Source organism: Polyodon spathula, chromosome 15, assembly GCF_017654505.1.
Source record: "Polyodon spathula isolate WHYD16114869_AA chromosome 15, ASM1765450v1, whole genome shotgun sequence".
Classification (NCBI taxonomy): domain Eukaryota; kingdom Metazoa; phylum Chordata; class Actinopteri; order Acipenseriformes; family Polyodontidae; genus Polyodon; species Polyodon spathula.
Genome location: NC_054548.1, coordinates 21,191,799 through 21,208,345, shown reverse-complemented (window position 1 = coordinate 21,208,345; position 16,547 = coordinate 21,191,799). Strand labels below are relative to the sequence as shown.

Below are 16,547 nucleotides of genomic sequence, written 5' to 3'. Positions count from 1 at the left end.
GTGAAACTTAACTAGGTGTTGAAAACTGAAAAGAATTAGCTATGTTGGAGTCTCACCAATAGATGGTGCTAAGACTCTAGCTATGAGTGGGCATCAAGAAACAGCTGGGCTTTCCTCACAACAGCATGCTTGTGTGTCATTACTAACCCTGTATCCTACATTACATGCTGTAGAAAATAACTAATTGTTAATCTGATGAAGTCCCTCTACTTTGCACTGAGGTGACTGTACAGTGTTGTGTTGGTCATGCACGGTTATGATGTGGTTCATACTGTACTAAATGTGCTGTTATCCATTCTTTATACAGCAGGAGATGAAGAGCAAGTCCAGGATTTGTGCCAATGTGTTCTGCGGTGCTGGAAGGGAGTGTGCGATGACAGAGAAGGGGGAGCCCACCTGCCTCTGCATTGAGGCAAGTCGTTCAAAGTGGCTGTGCTACAGAACACTTAATTCATTTAGAAATCAACTTTTCTTGTAATTAAAATAGATTTATCAAAGAAGAGACCTCTTTAACCTTTGTACATACATTACAGTATATGTATTGCTTTTTAATCATAATACTTATAAACATATGATATTACTCAAGCCTGTTAGTCATAACAGGGAGTTAATGCTGTGTTTTGAAAATATTTTAAGGGCTTACCTGAGATTCAAATCAGTAAGCAGCTGCAGCAAGATAAAAATAAAATAAAATCATCGAGGAGGTTTAGAACCGCTGTACTGATGTGTCATTATTAACCAGCAGTGATTTATGCAGTGGCCTTCCTTCCACACAGGAAAAGTTATGTTTAATGAAAAAACATTTCCTTTATGAAATGTGTCCCTGCAGTATGCAAGGAATCATTCTAGAATCATATTGAACCTTTGCTGTGTGGAAAGCCCTCGTATGAAAGACTTCTCATAACAGTTAAACCTTTTGTAAGTACTTTTTGACAAAGTGGTGAGTGACTTCATGTACTAGCTACCATTTTTTATCATAGGACCTGATTTTTTGACAACAGTAAAATATAACATTTATTCAGAAACTTGTTTTAGGCTAGTTCTAGGGATGAGGCTCAGCCCGCTACACTAATCCTATTGACTACCCAATCCTGTCTAGACCAAGCCTGCCTTTCACTAAATGTTGTTCACATCTGTCACCGCCACCTTTGCAACTGTGTATCCCTTCCAGGGGTTGGTGGCCCTGCATCACCTGGCCTTGGTTGACCTCTTACCTATGTCGGAGGTTGCACCTGAGTTGATGGCGGCTCCTGCTGGACCAGAAGGCGAGAGTTTAGTCACACTGCATTTCATACAACATCTAGCAATGCTTAGCCTCAGTCATTGAATTAAGCATGACTTTGCCAGTTAATACACTCCATAGCTGTCCCCTGATTATTGCACATGCTGTTAAAATGAACTTGGACAGTGGCAGACAGCGTCAAGGATTCAAGACCAAAACCCCATCGGCTGAGGCTGAGGAAGGGATCCTCAGGCCTGGAGCCTTTAGCTAAATGTCACTGTCAATTTAGATGTCAGTGTTGCAAACATATAGAAGACAAACTCAAGCATACAATTGTTTTTATTATGATAAGCTGGAGTAAATGTGTAAAGTGTTCATCAAATTCACACAATTGGTTACTGCCTCTTGAAAAACGGTCAGAAAAAACGACAGTAAATGTTTCGTTTTTTTTCCGTCAGAATAGAAATCATTGTGCAAATTCAATGAGATCTGTTTTGTTTTTTTGAAGCAAGAAAGCCAACAAGTTACATTCATGCATGAGAAATTATAAGTAATCAATTTGAAACACCCCGTCCTTGAAGACTACAAGACTGGTTGCAACTAATCATGTTAGGAAATGAACTGTACAAGTCTTTTTTTTATGATTGCCTAACTTGGATTTAGATCCTATTTGATTAAAAAAAAAAAAAACCTGCATGACGACCAAAATGATGTATCAATATGTATAAATAAACTGGTGCCCATATTATTGACACCTCGTTGTTACAGGTACTCTATCAATCCCACAATTATTTTATATACTCGGGGCAATATTATTGATGGGAACCACTGTACTGTATGTCATTTGTACTACAGGGACACATTGCACTGGAACATTTTTCAGAGTATTGAAAGTAAAACAGCTGTTAAAATTCCCAAGGAAAGCCATTAAGGGACGAGGCAGCTGACTGTGTGGCAGGGTAAAGCCACACCACAAAGAGGGGTTATTAAAACTTCCAACATCAAAGCGTTAAAAGATGTCAAATTATAATTGGATTAGCCTCAGGAAGTTGAGAAATTAAAAACAAAAGCATCACTGGTTAAAGAGGTTTCAGGGTCTGCTAGTTGGCAGCACAACTGAACTTTGAGCGGCTGTCATTGCCAGCGACCGTTTGAGATCAGCGATCAGGATAACTGCGCAAAAAAAAAAAAAAATAAAACCAGGAAAAAGAAGCACCATTTCTTAAAATACCTTTCAATTAATAATCTTACAACCTTTTGGATTGCTGGCTAAAATCTTCACTCAGAGGCATTTGTTAATGTGATGTGTCAGTGGCTAAACAATACAAAATGGTGTTAAGAGTTCATTTAGCAGTTATTGAAAATGTTCCCTTCTTTGCTGTGCAGCAATGTAAACCCCACAAGAGACCTGTGTGTGGCAGCAATGGGAAGACCTACCGTAACCACTGTGAGCTGCACCGTGATGCCTGCCTTACAGGCCTAAAGATCCAGGTCTCCCATGATGGACACTGTGAAGGTAACTGAGAGGAATGCATGTGGTAGATTTGTACACATCCCTACACAAATATATAAACACACATAAAACTGTGTATGTAATGTCTGGCTATGTAGTCAACCTCAAACATTTTTTATGTTATTTTTGTGTTTTGCTAGGCTCAGAATCTTGCAAATTGGCGTCTTTGTGTATGTGTTTCCAAATTCATTAGCGCTCTCTTGACACACCTACATCTTAAGAGGGAGCAGGATCAGATTTTCCCTTGGCAGGATTCAAGCATTTGACTTTCTGGTGCAGAGAATATCATTATAATGCCAAGATAGGTCAGCTACATCACAGTGAACGGTTACTGTATATTCTTTGAAGCTATAGCAAAGAATAGTCCATGATGCCCTTAAAGTGCCTGGATTGGGCATATTTAGAGTGAATGACTTGGGTATTAGGTAAAAAGGGCATTATTATTTTATACTTTCATTGAGGTGTTAACTGATTACAATTAATAAAGTAATAAACACAAAAGCTCACTGTTCACAGAATGCTTCAATTCATATCTTTGCTGCAGAACATGCATTCAATTGACAGCAGCTTTTTCTTTTTTTTTGGTGTTCATGAAACTGGGAGTCTCGCCCAAGTCTCTCGTGGCTGGCTAAGAAAACAATGGATAGTATTGTTAACAGTAGTGAGTTGGGAATGTAAGCTGTTTGTTTTGAGAATGTAATGTCGGCCGAGCCCCTCATAGAAATAATAAATGAGTGTTGTTTTTTTTCTGAACCCTAAGAGACCGGGTGGGACTTATGAATTGTTTCTACATGTCCTTCAATTGAACCACAGTTTAAGCACAGATCTGTACAAAGCTGTCTAACTATTAAAAGTTGAATTGATGAGAGGACTGGAGATACTGCAGTATAGAGAGTATACATAGAACTGGAAGCATGAGCCTCTTTTACATTTGGGCTCTTTGGATACCACTAAACTTGGTGCCTGGTGTTATCTCACAATTTAGATTGTTCTAGTCCAGACCCATCACGGAGTGACGAGGAGCTCTGTGCTTACCAGTGAGAATCCTGGGTGTATGTTGGGGGCAAAAATAGTATCTTGTGGTGGAATTGCATAATCATCAAGTACCAAGGTTAAAGTACAATTTATTTTTGGAAGATATCCTTTTATTTTATTAAAAAACACTGAAAGTTTACGGATGTTTTCCCACTTTTGAAAGACACATTCTCAGGTGGTCTGAAATACTTCTAGCTTATCACAGACCCATTGAAATGACTCACATTTTAGTATCTCATTTGTTATTTACAAAGAAAGTTCAGAAAGGAAATTGACAATTCCATATGTAAATGTTAACCCTTTTATGGTCATCAAAAAAGTAAAAAAAAAATAGTATCCTCAAGTGTACTGTTTGCCTAGTGTTAATACAGTTCATTTAGCAGCATGAATTCCACAATGGATCATTCGGGGCTATTTGACATCTGGTGGGGCTGCTGATAACTTACTCAGTATACCAGTCTAAGGGGCGACCAGCTTCATACATTTTTTGACTAACCCATGATTTACTTGCAAATGTGGTCATCTGTTGGGCTTAAAAGCAGTCCCTTTGATGTAGTTTCCATGACACTGCTTGACAGCTCCCTGATGTGTGCCTGTGGTGTACGGATGCCACAGGACTTGCTTTAGTATATAAACTATCACTCATTATGCTTTGGCTGCCTTTTGTACAGCGTGTCTTGGGCAATGACTAAAATACTAATCACTGACTCGGCTCCCAAATCAGGATAATAAACACCAACTGCTGTGACGCTCCTGAACAGACAGTGGTACCACAACTATTTTTCTAAACTAACTCTGCCTTTATTCATGTAATGGCGTGTTTGATGAGCTATCAAGGTGTTCATAGCACAGCTCCATATATTGTTTTTATAACTGACAGATTTGTACTGGGGCATGATTGTCCCACTAATCCTTGTGAAAAATACTAGGATTGGGATTCTATATATAAACATACCCATGATATTGTACTGTACTTGCAGTAGCTCAACTAGCAGAACAATAAATACAAGCTACGAAAACGCAGTGCACATTCCACCCATTCTTATTGACACAGATATACAATATCTTTTAACATATTTTGATGTATTTTTTTTTTCTTCCAGAGAAGAAAACTGACAAGGCAGCAGCAAGCCCAAGTAAGTAACAGGTTGTCGTCAAATATGATAAGGTGTCTTTATTTCGAGGAAATGTGTGCACTGTTTTTATTTGAGCAACCAACCGATCTGTTGAACCACCACTGTTTAGACATCACCAAATACTCAAGTTGCATCATCTCCTAATCTTTAAGCCCAAGCTGTCAACTTGATATTGGAGGGGCTTGTGGGACTCTGTAGCTTCAAGCATGATTGATAATAATATCATGGTATAATTCTAACAGTATGCCTTCACTTTGCTTGTCTTCAGAAAGCAAACATGTAAAAAGTAGGTTTTTAAATGCATTTGAGGTTAGTGTAATAGGGGTGTGGGTTATCGGCTGCGAGAAATTGGAGAGACACAGAAGTTGCGTCTGAAAATATTGCTACTTGTGGTTGCTGTCTGGCTTTCGCAAGTGTCGGTGAAAATCGCTGATGTCACAGCTCTGCGAAGGTTTTATGAAACCCACATTTTAATCTGTGAGGTGCCTGCAACTGTGAGTCATCGTAAATGATTTTTATAAAACAAGCCTGAGGCTAGTTGTCGGTACCAATTCCAAATGATGAGACTGCTGACATAGTTTTCTCGAGCCATAATCATTCATTTCTATTATAAGGAACAGTAATCCCATATTCACTTTATGGATTTTTTTTTTTTTAAGTTTCCTTGGGGGAAGCACATATGTATATCTATGAAATATAACAGGTAGAATATATTCAATATATATATATATATATATATATATATATATATATATATATATATATATATATATATATATACACACACAGACACATACTAGGAAAAGTGTTATTTTTTTTTTTTTTACTGAATTTGATTGCATTGCTTCAAGTGTAATTTGAGGTATTGTGCTTTTCAGAACAGAGTTCAATGATTCAAACTGGCTAGACCAATATGGCAGAAGGATAAATAGGACTTTGAATCCATGATTGTGCTAGGATTTAGCACCATGTCCTCCAAGCCCCTAGTATGTAGTTCTCAAGACTCTGCCATAGTGCTTTCCCAGGCAATACAAGCTCACTGTTTATGGTGCATCAGTACAGTAGCTGTGCTACATGTGCAGCTCCCAACTAACCCAATTTACTTCAAGTATTCCATTTTGTCTGTGTCCACTAGGAACAGGATACAGTAAACACATACTGGCATATATACTGTGAGAAGCTTAAACACAGTGCATCCACCCAGCCAATTATCGTTTCTTTTTTTGCAGCAACCAGAGCTTGCCACTCATTAACACCACTTCATTGCCTTTTCTGTTGATTTTGCAAAACCAAGCGTCATAGCAAAAAACTTTGTGACATGAATTCTGTGCAAATAGACAAAGAGGGGCCCTTTCACAAACAATCCAGTGCCCATTAAAACATATTTCAAAAAGGAAAGGAGAACCCACACAGGAAAAATAAATTGCTAATTTTACATGACAATTTCAGCATGACTCATTTTCCACCTTTCACTGTTACTGCTTGTGTTTGCATACATCAGCAACCCACTTTGCTGTCTTTTCCTGAGTAATACAGCATCCAGGAAAGAGATGGGAGAGCAGCTAGAATGTAACATTCTAGACAGGGATCCTGAAACAGTAGCTGGACTCGGATTAGAGCACTGAATTTTATAACTGGTAAAAGGAATTATTTGTATCTAAGCGTTAAGCCATTTAAAAAAAAAAAAAAAGGTAATTCAGATTTAATACCCTTTTTGAACAGTTCAGCATTTATTTTTTATCTTTATTTTTATTTATTTTTTTGTCCCCTAAAAATGAGACTGAAATTCCCAGAGCATATTATACATAGCCAACAGCTGATATGGCTTTTAAACAATAATAAATAAAAAAAACACGGGCAGAAATGAAACTTTAGAATCCATACCCCATTGCCACCGAACTCCATAGGGCACACTTTATTTTGTACAGAAGAAACATCATTTTGTAACTAGCCATAGCAGTCATAGATTCTTCAGCCATGCCTTATGTCTGGCACCATCAGTCTGTGGACACCTCCCCCTTAGCCGCAAAAATGCTCCCGCTGTTGGAGAAACATTCTTTCCTGATGACCAGCCTGCATCACGTCATTTAAAATCAGAAATCAATCCATGCTTCCTCTAAGGATAAAAAGTAAGCATGCACAACTAGGTCAACAGAGTTTATAATTGAGCTGGAAATGTACTGTTTACTGCAGCTATGCCTGTAAATGTTCGCCTCTGGTAATAAACTGATTCAAATTAAATGTTTAAAAATGTTTGCAATATTGTTATATGCTATAATACTGCCGGGTGGCGTTCTTTGACTGCCGGCTGTGACGAGAATGCATTTATAGTAGCCCAGCCTCTGATATATGAAGTAATGGGTTTGTGTTGATGGATTCCTGTTTTCTGTTTTTCCAGTTGTGTGTTACCTGGCCGATCGTAATGAGCTGCGTAGCCGTGTCATTGAGTGGCTGGAGACTGAAGTTGTCCCCGACGGCTGGTTCTCCAAGGGCTCCAACTACACTGAAATTCTGCACAGATACTTCAAGGTGAGGCTCAGTTCTGTTCTGAGCGTGTGTCTTTGTATAATATTTTAAACTGGGGTATTTCTACCAAGTGGCAGTAAATAAAAGAGCAGAGAGGTTCTCTATTATAGTTTATCCTTATAAAAATGTTACCTTACCTGAAAACGATTTCGTACTGTGTTTTGCCGTTCTCTCGTTTCCCATTTCGGAGAGACCTGCCTCCTTGTTGAGTTTCCTGAACAAATCCTTTGTGTATTTTCAGTTTGCTACTTGATTACACACCAAGTTGTTTTCAAAAGACTGCAGCAATCAAGATTTATCTGCTCACAACAATAGCAGTAACCTGTCATTCAAATACTGCCACCTTGTCAGTGGAGGAGTCTAAAATGACTAAGAATCACATAAGGTTTTAGAGTTATGTTTGTTATAAACATTTACTTGTTATTTATTAAGAGGTGCATATTAAAGACCAATGGTCCCGACCACAGTTAGGCAAAACAAATCTAAATGATAATATTTAGTCTACACATATGCTAGTCAAAGCAACAGTTATTATAATGTTGTAGCCCTAATAATAAGACTAAGAACACTACACACACACACACACACATATGTGTGTGTGTGTGTGTGTGTGTGTGTGTGTGTATATATATATATATATATATACACAAAATGCCAGAATGACCAGGACCAGGCTTCTGGTTAGGAACAGGGCACAAGATGACACTCGGACACTGGATCTGTAGGGGGGGGGGGGGGACTGAGTAGGACATTTTTGCATTATGTAAAAGATAACTTAGAATAGGATGGCGCATTACACAAAGGCTAATAAAGGGCTCTAGAAAGTACCAGCATGCCTTGCACTACAGATGTAGTAGAGGTGTCAGGTTTCATTGTTGTATAATATTCCAGAAATGATAGGCAGGCCGCTGAGTTTTTAGCAGTGGGTAGTTGGTCACCTGGACCGCAGAGTAGACCACTACAGGAAGGTTCTGATTATGACTTCAATGGTAGATGACAGGAGTTAATTATTAATTGTGAGTTTACCTTGGCAATGCCCCTCATAGGGGATGGCGTCTGCTGTGCTCATTTCAGAGTGCTGAGGTTTACTTTCTCTAACTTCTTAAAGCCTTCTTTGTTGCTAGATTATTTGTGTGACAGCCGTCCCAGGCATGTTATAGACACCCACAATTATTTTTAATTAGTGGGCTACCCCATTGAGAAAGACCCTGCCTTCACTCAGCATCAAGGAGGAAATTCTTAAAGGTAAAGTGCAGCTGAACCTGGTCTCCTCAGTCTAATATTTTCCACACTAGAAACACAATTTACAAAGTACAATTTACCATTTTTAACCCTTGCAAGCATATTTTGCAGTTCAGTCCAAGAGAGACTGCTAAAAAGAAAGTCAGACATGGCTACAAAATCATTTGTGATCACTGTGATGAATATTACCCAACTGAATTAAAAGGGAGTACATTATAAGGGTGGTCTAGCTATATCGTTTCTAGTTATTTTATTATTTTTTTTTTTTTAAAGATTTTTAAAAAATCACAAATCCAAAAGAAAATTAAGTTTACCAATAGTTTTCAGCAGTTAGACATAGATAATGAGGAACAGATGGGGTTATAAAAGCAGGCTGCTTTCCAAAAAACTGGCAATACAATTGTGGTAAATATGAAATAATTACTAAATGATACTGTACTATACTAACTTGAAAAATTTTGACACTTTTACAAGATGAGTTTCAACTTCCTAGAACTTTAAACTGTACTCTTAGAATATGATCACTTACAAGTTACAGGTTATAAGAGATGGTCTCTAGGATGACACCCACATCCACACATCTAATAAGGGCAAAATTATAAAATGAATTACCAAAACAAAAGAATAATCTGAGTCATGCTGACAAGAAAACACTTGAGTTCTAAAAACAGGACTGCTTGCCTGGCTCACGGCTTTAATAAGCTAGTTAATTAGTGGCCGATATTAATGACCTTTGGGACTCTTTTCTGGGCAGCAGTCTGCATTTCTCCTGAAGTCCGGGCCAGGCTCCAGAATTACACTTGTCATGGTGATAAGACTACGAAACAGACTTGGTCAATTCTGTGGATCTACAGTATTTTACAGTGCAATACCTATCCTTTTTTTTAGAGGTTGACTTGTTCTAAATAATATAGCTATTGCTGAGATACATCAACAACTTTCGTAGTGGAAACGTAACCATTGTAAACATTTGTAAATCTGTGTACCAGTAGGTTTTAGGCCATAATTCTACAAGATAGGACAATGTGTGGATCTGATTGTAAAATTATAACAAAAGGAATCACACTAACAGTCTCTGAGGAACAGAAATGCAGTCTTTCAAAACCTTTTTCATTAATTTGTATTTGTTTAGGTGTAAAAAAAAAAAAAAAAATTGTTATTTTAGTTTTTTTTTTTTTTTTTTTTTTTTTTTTTTTTTGTTATTTCTCCAAAGCAAAACGTGGAGCGTTAAAGTAGACCACACAAAAGATTAAAAAGGTTGAGCTGGAAACTTGTCAGCAGGGCTGAAATTAATGATGTCCGTCGCCAGGCAACTGTTCTGGATCCTGTGAACATTATAAAAACAGCAACTGGAAGCTGAATTGAGGGCTTTTTTTAAGAAACTGAGACACTTGTTTCTGCTCGTTTCACTCTGATGGGTGTTTTGTTATCCAGCTGAATATCCGGCATTTTCACATACAGTGCATATTCTCCTGACACGCAAATGGTGGTGTTACAAATTTCACGAATGCATAGAAAGATGAGGAGAATACATACAATATTACATATCTGTCTTGGGTGGATTACATGTTTAGTAATAAAATAAAAGCTGGCAAACTCATTCAAAATTTTGGCTATAGTGGTTCATACACTAGTGTACATATTTCAGTATAGATTCCTGACATGTATAAGGTAAAGATACTTACCTGTTAAATCTATTCCTTCTATCTCAAAGTACATGTATGTCATTAGGAGAAAGGTAGATAACGTGTTATCGTGAGGGACTGGGGTTAATGTTAGTGATTTAGATAGATGGGGCTACATCACTGTGACCTCTTCTCAGGTGATATTCCGTTTATTAATACTGAGCTAATCAACAGCTGTGTGCTAATCAACAGCTTTATCTTTACCCTTTACTTCTAATTATGCAGCAGTCTGCATGTTTTTTTTTTTTTTTTTGGGGGGGGGGGGGGGGGGGGGGTTGTTGCAGTCTTCTGTGAAACAGCAATATGCTTGCATAGGACTTCCTGTTAACCTTATAATTTATGTGTAAAACAATTGCATTAAAAACAATGCACTGTGTGTTTTCTTTAGAACTACGACAATGGGGACTCCCATTTGGATTCAAACGAGTTCCTGAAGTTCATTCAGCACAACGAGTCAACTGTTAACATCACCAACTACATGGATGAGGAGAACAACAGGCTTCTCAGGTATGCATATCTCCTGCTGTGCTCCCACTTTAGATGAGGTTCTGTGACCCTCTGAGGATAGCTGGCAATCTGTTTCCCAATCTTTTATTAGGTTGACTGCGAACCAGATGGGTAATCATAATTGTATATTAAGCACAACTTTTAACACACCTAACACAAACGGAATCTCTCTGAACACATCTCTCTTCTACGAAAAATACGGGCATGGCATGCAAGATCAGAAATGCACTTGTCTGAAATCATATTTGTACGATAGGTTAAACTTGAATAAAAAAACAGATCCACAGTGCAATGGCCTTTAGTTTAAAACCTGTTTATCAGAATGTATTCATGCGGTTTAAACAGCCAAGCAGCAGCTAGCTCTTTATTGATTTCAATACTTGTCTGCTACACCACTCTGTTGGCATTCAGCACTTGCAATGCATGTAATACAGCCACAGTGCAGACCCTTTAATGTCCTGTTTTAGCTACCGAGTATTTTGCCATTATTGGCCTGGTAAAGTGATGCATAGCTATTTAAAAAAAAAAAACTGCCGCATTGCGATTCCAGTGTATGACACCTTCTCTGAACAATACAGCAGTGCCTTTCCACGGCACAGTGCCACCTAATTGTGACATTAATTTGCCACCCAAAAAAAGCATCATTGAAAAGGGAGTAATGCAAAGCCCCCTCTAGCTTTGTTAAATTGTTTGTGGGCTCAATGGAGCTGACTAACGAGGACAATCTAATAGTGCTGCTTGTTGCCTTTGGGTGAAGACTGATTTGTGTGTATTTGTTTATCAGGAGCCTATGTGTTGATGCCCTGATTGAACTCTCTGACGAGAATGCCGACTGGAAATTGAGCTTTAATGAGTTCCTCAACTGCCTGAAGCCAGGGTTTAACCCCACTGAGAAGAGTGAGTATTAACCCTTGTAAATTATTAAATGTAATGAGACTTGTTGTTCACAAGATTATTGTCTCAGAGAGACCCAATCCATGTTACCCCTAATGAAACATAAAACAAAGCATGCATTGAAAGTAGGATTTCTGACAGGACTTACCAGCCTGTACATATTCCATATGATAGCTCAAGTAGTGGGGGTTCAGTTCCAGAGCGTAGCCAGTGAATGTCTCCAGTAGGATGTGTGTTGGTAGTTTGATGAGGCAACTGACAGTTGTCCTGCTTTTTCAAGTCCTATGGGTTGTCCCTACTAATGGTTTTGTTAACATTAAACACATTTAAAACAAAGCAGATAAGCTATTCCCATTTGAGTTGTCTCTGGTTGAACAACTAATAGGAATTCTGTTCTGTTTGAGGATATTATATAATTCTAATTGTAAACACTGGATGGGTCATTGCAATAGCCTTTATCAACAAAGAGGAGGAAACAATGTCTTTAACTGTTATATGACCAAAATGCACACACAATAGGGCCAAATATATATATAGACTTTTTAATTATTATTATTATTATTATTATTATTATTATTATTATTATTATTATTATTACTATTACAGAGAATAGGGGGTGAACTATTCATCACAATTGCTGCTGCAGAGTCACTTACACTAGGACCTCGGTTTTATGTCTTATCTGAAGGATAGAGCACAAGTAGGTTAAGTGACTTGCTCAGGGTCACACACAGTTCGTCAGTGGCTGAGCGGGGATTAGAATGAGGGACCTCCTGGTATCAAGCCCTTTTCTCACTGGACTACCAAGCCTCTTCTATGTAAAGCAATTATGTTTGTAGCCATGTCCTGTCTTAATAATAACCGTGGTCATGTAAAAATGCACTGGTCAAAAATATACAACCAGTGTAGAAGGCCTTTGTACAAAGCTGTATTAATTACTGTATTAATTGTTTTTTCATAAAGACCAGGACTAAATTATAAATATGTGTAATATGGCATTACTGCATTAACATATTAAAGAAAGTGAGTGTAACTCAGCTGCTACACCACTTCCTTGTGTTTCCTCAGAGTGTGCCCTTGAGGACGAGACCTACGAAGATGGAGCGGAGACTCAAGTGGAGTGTAATCGCTGTGTCTGTGCCTGTGGAAACTGGGTGTGCACTGCCATGACCTGCGATGGTAAGGACACATGCTACACTCCGCTATTGTAAAATTCATTATTTCTTAAATTGCAGTCAAACATGAAATGCCAGGTGGTCAATTCTTACTTGACTTTAATGGCAAACAAAAAGCAACATTGTTTGCTTACTTCATTTATTTGGGAGCAGTGTTTTTGGTTTAATCTGGAATTAATTAGAAATATTCTATCAGCGTTTCAAACCCCTGTTGATTTGGAAGACCTGCTGCTGTGTGGTCCTAGAATGATGGAATGTTCATGGCTGGAATGTTCATGGAATTGCAAGCCTAAGCGCACACTCGCAACATGTTGCTCTGCCTTTCAGAATCATGTCAAATCTCTGAGCTGATTTGGAACTTCAATAACTTCTATACCTTAAAGGTCATACAGTACATGTTTTGTGAACAGAGCTTATTGTAGTGTGATCCTTGAAGTTAACCATTGTAGTACAAAAGGCCTGATTCACTAAACAATAATGCCTATTTTGCACCTACTTTTCACTTTTGACTGTAGTCCATTTTAAAAAATAGCCATTGTTGGTTACCTTTTGTAAGTTTTGGGTTTCTAGCTCTTCCTAATGCTGTAAATGATAAAAACATGACATGGAAAACACTGTCTGAATTGATCGGATGGATATATTTTTTTCAAGGGCAGAAGTCATTGTAATTGAATGAGTAACTAAGTGCAGTGCTGCCTAGCCTGCTCCCATGTCAATCTTGGTTTCTGACTGACCAACTTCTCTGATAAAATAACATTTAAATAAAGTGTTTCAATTTTGTTGCCACGTTATAGCAGTACCAAGGAGTTCCGGTGTTGTGAATGAATTGCCGAATTGATTATTTTTTTTCTTTTGTCTCCAGCTAAGGATAAGAAGGAAGCTCCCGAGGAGGACACAGACCTGACTGAACAGGAGGAGATGACTGAGGAAGAGTGGACCCGACGTGTGGAGGAGCTCAACAAGCACCAGGTTCGTTTTTTAACACCACAGTAACAGGGGAGAACCCCGAGCAGCAGTGCACTTAGAGCACAAAAGTTATGTCAGATATCTAACAGCTTTTGACCCAGACAGCAAATGTGTACGCCCCTGTCAGAGTATTCTGCAATGCTTTGGTTCTCAATCGCTAAACATCAAACAAAAACCATGTGCACTTAAGCTCATTTAAGACATCATTTCTCAGTTATTTTGCATTTCCTCCAGTAAATTATTTACCCAAGCAGCATGCACTAACCTTTGTTTAAGAAAAAATGACTTTTGCTCCTTGTCTACAATTCCAGACGATTTAACAAAACCTCTAGTTGTAGCGATGAAGTCTTCTATATAATTAGCCTTTTTTGTCGAGTCAAACTGGAAATTTTACAGTCCTGCTTAACAGTTCACTGAATGTCGTTTTAGACCCTAACTGTGTTCTGTGTGTGTCTCTTGTGTTAAGAAAGCCAGGTGTATTCGGGTGCTGGTCTCGTGGAGACAGCACTGACAATGCAGGCTCCTCTGCGAATGTATTGCGAATATCTCTGGGATGTTGAAAACCCAGAGTACTAGGCCGTGGGTTTTGGGGAGGCAGTGTATCCCAAGTTACCATTGCTCTATCATGTTCCAACTCTTCAATTCTGTATTTTAATGCAGCCTTCTCACTGATCAAAACACCATTCACTTCATTATTCCAACACATTGCTTTGTAAGTTCAACGCAGTTGACAACTATTCAGGCAAATCCTCAACTTAGTATGCTCTCGCCTCAAAGCCTGATTTTCTCCAGTTACAGCCTGAACCTCTCCAACCAAATCCTGATTTTTGGCTTCTCAAAACTACCTGACTCATGTCCTCTTGTCCTGTGCCAAGTCCAGCCTCATAATCAACAGGCATACTATAGTAGCAATTGCGCTCACAAGTGTCACAGTCTTAATTTTAAGTTGCTGAAACATATTTTCCTGAGCCCTCCTGAGATTCAACTCTTTGGGAGAAACTACCGGATCCCCTGGATCGTGAGCCCCCGGTGTTTCCTGTTTAATCACCTCTACCAAATATTCATACAGCCCCTGCCCAGAAGCAACTTCCAATTTAGGCATCTCCACAATGGCATCAGTGTCTAATCTGAAACTACAGACATGGCTATACTTTCTAACTTGGTTTAAGTCAAAATTAAACAGCCTGCTTTATACACTGTTAAAAATACACTCCAGAGTGCGCTCCCAAGTGGCGCATCCTGTAAAGGCGCTCTGTGTGAGTGCAGGATGCGCCTTATAGCCTGGACATCACCGGTTTGAGTCTGGGCTATTCCACAGCCATCCATGGACAAGAGCTCCTAGGAGGCGGCGCTCAATTGGCTGAGCATCGACGGGGGGTGTTTAGGTCTGCCAGGGTGTCCTAGGATCTGACCGGGCGAAGGCGGGTTTGCCTGTTAGCTGCCCGGGAGCTGCGTTGTCCTCCGACACTGTAGCTCCTGGTGGCTGCATGGTGAATCCACATTTGTAAAGAAGCAGTCGGCTGACTGCACACACTTTGGAGGACAACATGTGTTCAGCTTCGCCCCTCCTGAGTCAGCGCAGGGGTTGTAGTGGTGAGCTGAGCCTAAATAATTGGGCATTTCAAATTGGGAGAAAATAACAAAAATAATAGGCAACAACTAAATTAAAAAAAAAGAATACACATGAAATCAAACAACACTGCGGCAATAATATTTGATAAATGTGGTTTGCAGAAAGATTACTGCTGTATGATTTTCTGTTCTAACAACACTGTTATACACTGTTAGAAGGGAAAAACAACTATTTTATAGCACCCTGGTTTTCGATTACAACCCAGTTTGTCATAAGCAATTGGAAAGGAAAAACAACTACTACAAATTAAATTCCAAGTTTAATTCTTTGTGTCTGTATGTTCATAAACCTGGCATTTACTGTGCTAAATCAATCTTATCACGTCGGGGTCATCAGTTAATGTAGGAACAATACAATAATGATTTCCATTACATGAGAGTAGATGTTGAACTTCATGCTGATTTGAACTCGTCTCTCGCCAAGATAAGCACCAACTAAGATGTAGCTTTGCAGTAAACTAATGTGATCCATCTGCATCTCCATCCATTTGCGTTGTTTTCCATCTGATGATGTAGATATCCTTCTGTCTGGTGTTGATTGCTGAAGTGTAATGCTGGCTCCAGGGATCAGCTCATTTTGCCTCCCCAGCGCATCAGCACACACAACGGCTGTGATGCTTGCTCCGGGGATCAACCAAGTGCAGTCTCCCCAGCGCATCAGCATTACAACCGTCTGGATTGAGCTAAGTAGGGAACATCTCTGGGGTCTTCAAGTGGGCAGCTTCCATCCTCGGTGTTTCGTTGACTAGCCCATGACACCTCAAGAGGGCTCAACAGTGATTCTGGCGTCCTAGCATCACTCCCATCCATCCCCCACTCAGCTCAGCCCAGCTTACTTACCTGTACATCAGCGTTGCTTTCTTTCTATTGTGTTTGAGATCCCCATCCTGAATCTTTCTGTCTCAACCACAGCCAGTTGCTGCTCCCTTCTGCTGCTTCAGATAAGTTCTTCACTGTGTGACGCAACTCTTGGCCACTGAATCCGACGTCTCTGAGAAACCGGGTTGTAGAGTG

At 39.1% G+C, this 16,547-nt stretch overlaps 1 protein-coding gene across 1 annotated transcript in view; it reads left to right on the top strand.

Moving 5' to 3' along the window:
- The window catches only part of LOC121327779 (follistatin-related protein 1-like), a 40,818-nt gene that overhangs the window by 17,270 nt on the left and 7,001 nt on the right, over nt 1-16,547 (top strand). The window contains exons 3-10 of the mRNA XM_041271992.1: nt 308-412; nt 2,609-2,738; nt 4,874-4,906; nt 7,305-7,435; nt 10,748-10,866; nt 11,651-11,763; nt 12,829-12,939; nt 13,798-13,904. Coding sequence (XP_041127926.1) covers nt 308-412; nt 2,609-2,738; nt 4,874-4,906; nt 7,305-7,435; nt 10,748-10,866; nt 11,651-11,763; nt 12,829-12,939; nt 13,798-13,904 — 849 coding nt within the window. The remainder of the gene's footprint in view (nt 1-307; nt 413-2,608; nt 2,739-4,873; nt 4,907-7,304; nt 7,436-10,747; nt 10,867-11,650; nt 11,764-12,828; nt 12,940-13,797; nt 13,905-16,547) is intronic.